At 29.1% G+C, this 5,000-nt stretch overlaps 1 protein-coding gene across 3 annotated transcripts in view; it reads left to right on the top strand.

The window, feature by feature from the left end:
* Positions 1–5,000, top strand: part of LOC130229819 (disks large homolog 4) — a 275,300-nt gene that overhangs the window by 152,419 nt on the left and 117,881 nt on the right. For 2 of the 3 annotated variants that reach the window (XM_056458812.1, XM_056458811.1), the window contains exon 3: positions 4,926–4,982. The exons of the other annotated variant lie outside the window; for it this stretch is intronic. In XM_056458812.1, coding sequence (XP_056314787.1) covers positions 4,926–4,982 — 57 coding nt within the window. The remainder of the gene's footprint in view (positions 1–4,925; positions 4,983–5,000) is intronic. 3 annotated transcript variants of the gene reach the window in all.

Raw genomic sequence — 5,000 nt, 5'->3', positions numbered from 1 at the left:
GCTTTCCATCAAACATGTCAAGTACTGTGTATGTGTACATATGATGTATTCGTTATTATAGTGATGATGTGAAGGTAGTATTAAAATATTTCTGACTTGGATAAAACCATTTAACTGTTTATTTTGGTGAACCTGAACATCTCCTTCCCTCCTGCTGTTTTTTTTATTTATTTGCACTCATTGCAAGAAATGCAAAAGCAACGTCTCGCTCTAATCCTGCTCACAAAACTGTGGTAACCTTGAACTGTTCCCTTAATGAGATTTTTACACTTGATTTCAACCCTAAAAATTAAAAAACAACCATTTAGGTTACCACCTTATATGTCTGTGCGTGTGTGTATATATATATATACTACCGGTCAAAAGTTTGGAGTCAGTAGGATTTTTATATGTTTTAAAATAGGCTTCTCCTGCTCACCAAGCCTGCATTTATTTAATCAAAAATACAGTATATATTGTAAAATTGTGAAATGTTATTGCACTATAAAATAACTGTTCAAAAGTGCTTTATCATTTAATTTAATAAATTATTCCTGTGATTTTAAAGATGAATTTTCAGCTTCATTTCTCCAGTCTTCAGTCACTTTATCCTTCAGAAATCACTCTAATATTAATTATTATTATTTTTTTTTATTTATTATTTTTTATTTATTATTATTATTATTATTATTATTCATGTTATTATTATTAATATTATTATTATTATTATTATTATTATTTTATTATGAATGTTATTATTTTTATTATTATTATTATTATTATTATTATTATTATAAATATTGATAATTTTATTATTATTATTAATGTTATTATTATTATTATTATTATTATTATTATTATTATTATTATTATTATTATTATTATTATTATTATTATTAATGTTATTATTATTGTTATTATTATACATTTTAATGTATTATTATTATTATTATTATTAATATTATTATTATTATTATTGTTATTATTATTATTATTATTATTATTATTATTATTATTATTATTATTGTTGTTGTTATTATTATTAATGTTATTATTATTATTATTATTATTATTGTTGTTGTTGTTATTATTATTGTTATTATTATTATTGTTGTTGTTGTTATTATTATTGTTATTATTATTATTGTTGTTGTTGTTATTATTATTAATGTTATTATTATTTTTTTTTATGAATGTTATAATTATTATTATCATTATTATTATTTTATTATAAATGTTATTATTATTATTATCATTATTATTATGGTGGCTTGAAAAGCCAGCATACTGTTATCTATCTTAAACTTATTATTATTCTTCTTCTTCTTCTTCTTCTTCTTCTTCTTCTTCTTCTTCTGAGACTAATTTCTAAGTGTATCTCCTCCTAGGCCTTTCAAGCTACATACTTCAAACTTTCGTCAAACCTTCAAACTGGTCTGACTCGGGTTGCTATATCTTTTCTAACTGATCCGACCTTGGGTTTTCCGAAAAACGACCCAGAAAAATCCCAAAAGTCCCATTGACTTAACATTGGGTCAAACTTTGTGAGCTCATAACTCTGCATCAGACTGTCCTACAGACTTCTAACTGGACTCATTTAACTCAGTCTAGCCAGCAGCCAATAACTGATGACTTTTTAACTTACTAGCCACTCCCTAGCAACCACTTACAGCACCCTAGCAACTGTCCCATAGACTTCCATTGTAAAAGACTCCCATTGACTTAACATTGGATCAACCTTTGTGAGCTCATAACTCTGCATCAGACTGTCCTACAGACTAGAGTCTGGCCTCATTCAACTCAGTCTAGCCAGCAGCCAATCACTGATTACCTTTAAACTTACTAGCCACTCCCTAGCAACCAATTTCAGCACCCTAGCAACTGTCCCAGAGACTGTGACTAGCTTTTCTAACACATGCTAACAGTTTAAACTTCCTACTGACATGCTAATCTTGCTAGAAAGGTGCTAGCAACACGATAGTGACATGCTAGTCATGCTAGTAACATGCTAATTCATGCTAGAATCATGCTAACAACATGCTAATTCATGCTAGAAACAAGCTGATTCATGCTAGAATCATGCTAGTAACATGCTAGTTACATGCTAATTAATGCTAGAATCATGCTAGTTACATGCTAATTCATGCTAGAAACATGCTAGTAACATGCTAATTCATGCTAGAATCATGCTAGTAACATGCTAATCCATGCTAGAATCATGCTAGTAACATGCTAATTCATGCTAGAATCATGGTAGTAACATGCTAATCCATGCTAGAATCATGCTAGTAAAATGCTAATTCATGCTAGAAACATGCTAGTTACATGCTAATTCATGCTAGAATCATGCTAGTAACATGCTAATTCATGCTAGAAACATGCTAGTAACATGCTAATTCATGCTAGAATCATGCTAGTTACATGCTAATCCATGCTAGAATCATGCTAGTAACATGCTAATTCATGCTAGAATCATGCTAGTAACATGCTAATTCATGCTAGAATCATGCTAGTAACATGCTAATTCATGCTAGAATCATGCTAATAACATACTAATTCATGCTAGAATCATGCTAGTAACATGCTAATTCATGCTAGAAACATGCTAGTAACATGCTAATTCATGCTAGAATCATGCTAGTAACATGCTAGATCATGCTAGAAACATGCTAGTAACATGCTAATTCATGCTAGAATCATGCTAGTAATATGCTAATTCATGCTAGAATCATGCTAGTAACATGCTAATTCATGCTAGAAACATGCTAGTTACATGCTAATCCATGCTAGAATCATGCTAGTAACATGCTAATTCATGCTAGAATCATGCTAGTAACATGCTAATTCATGCTAGAATCATGCTAGTAACATGCTAGAATCATGCTAATAACATGCTAATTCATGCTAGAATCATGCTAGTAACATGCTAATTCATGCTAATTTATGCTAGAATCATGCTAGTAACATGCTAATTCATGCTAGAAACATGCTAGTAACATGCTAATTCATGCTAGAATCATGCTAGTAACATGCTAATTCATGCTAGAATCATGCTAATAACATGCTAATTCATGCTAGAAACATGCTAATTCATGCTAGAAGCTTGCTAATAACATGCTAAATCATGCTAGAAACATGCTAGTAACATGCTAAGTCATGCTAGAAACATGCTAGTAACATGCTAATTCATGCTAGAATCATGCTAGTAACATGCTAACTCATGCTAGAAACATGCTAGTAACATGCTAATTCATGCTAGAAACATGCTAGTAACATGCTAATTCATGCTAGAATCATGCTAATTCATGCTAGAAACATGCTAGTAACATGCTAATTCATGCTAGAATCATGCTAGTTACATGCTAATTTATGTTAGAATCATGCTAGTTACTTGCTAATTCAGGCTAGTAACATGCTAATTCAGACTCGGCTTTTCAAGCCACCATAAAGTTTGTCCACAAACTTTAATATCTAGTTATTATCATTATTATTATCATTATTATTATTATTATTATTATTATTATTATTAATGTTATTATTATTATTGTTGTTGTTAATTTTATTATTATTATTATTAATATTATTAATGTTATTATTATTATTAATGTTATTATTATTATTATTAATTTTATTATTAATATTATTATTATTATTATTATTATTATTTTAATTATTATTATTATTATTATTATTATTATTAGTAGTAGTAGTAGTAGTAGTAGTAATAGTAATAAAAGCAATAAAGTTTGAAATTACATACAATATCTATATATGTTCTTACTGATTAAGTTTATATATGAAGAGTTCAGATGCAAAAACCTCTAAATGCTATCTAAAATTTTCTTTTAAAATGAGTGTTTTTCTCAGACTCTTTTGTGTAGGTTCAGTAATTCCACATGTATGTTGATGAAAAGGGTATTTCCATTGCCTGTAAGGTGACAAACTGAACATAAACATAGGAGATTGAGAAAAATGCGTGTATTTGAAAGAAATTTCAGATGGCATTTAGAGGTTTTTGTATCTGAACTCTTCATATAAACAGTTGAAGTCAGAATTATTAGCCTCCCTTTGATTTTTGTCTTCTTTTTTAAATATTTCCCAAATGATGTTTAACAGAGCAAGGAAATTTTCACAGTATGTCTGATAATATTTTTTCTTCTGGAGAAAGTCTGTGATTTATTTTGGCTAGAATAAAAGCAGTTTTAAATTTTTTTAAAACCATTTTAAGGTCAAAGTTATTAGCCACTTTAAGCTATATTTTTTTTCGCTAGTCTACAGAACAAACCATCATTATACAGTAACTTGCCTAATTACTCTAACCTGCCTAGTTAACCTAATTAACCTAGTTAAGCCTTTAAATGTCACTTTAAGCTGTATAGAAAAATATCTTGAAAAATATCTAGTCAAATATTATTTACTGTCATCATGGCAAAGATAAAATAAATCAGTTATTAGAGATGAGTTATTAAAACTATTATGTTTAAAAATGTGTTGAAGAAATCTGCTCTCTGTTAAACAGAAATTGGGGAAAAATAAACAGGAGGGCTAATAATTCAGGGGGGCTAATAATTCTGACTTCAGCTGTATATGTCGTTACTGATTAAATTTTCCAATTTCCTTTTCAGAGCCCAGAACAGAGCCTTTGATTGGATTCAGTCGATTTTAATAAGCTAAATACCTTAATCACTAACTTGGGTCATATTATTATTTTAAGATGTGTTTGTTACAGTGTAACTACTAATTTAACTACTGAGTAATATTAATTAACTGTATGGTTAATGTATTTACTTTATGGTTAGGGTTAGAATGCTAATTAGGTTTAGATGGTCAATGTATAATTTGCACCTTTCTTGTATCTATAAATCAAAGGCTCTGTTTTTCTGCTTCAGTTTTTCCTGTGCTGTAGTTTTTGAGTTATCCTGCTTCCTCTGCTGTTGTTTTCTCAGCCAGTGCTGCTGTCCTCTGGTCAAACACCACTCTACACATCTGCCGTCTCCACACTGGTAAGAGCAAAGATGTTT

This window comes from Danio aesculapii, chromosome 5, assembly GCF_903798145.1.
Source record: "Danio aesculapii chromosome 5, fDanAes4.1, whole genome shotgun sequence".
NCBI classification, from domain to species: domain Eukaryota; kingdom Metazoa; phylum Chordata; class Actinopteri; order Cypriniformes; family Danionidae; genus Danio; species Danio aesculapii.
This window is presented reverse-complemented; position numbering and strand designations above follow the sequence as displayed.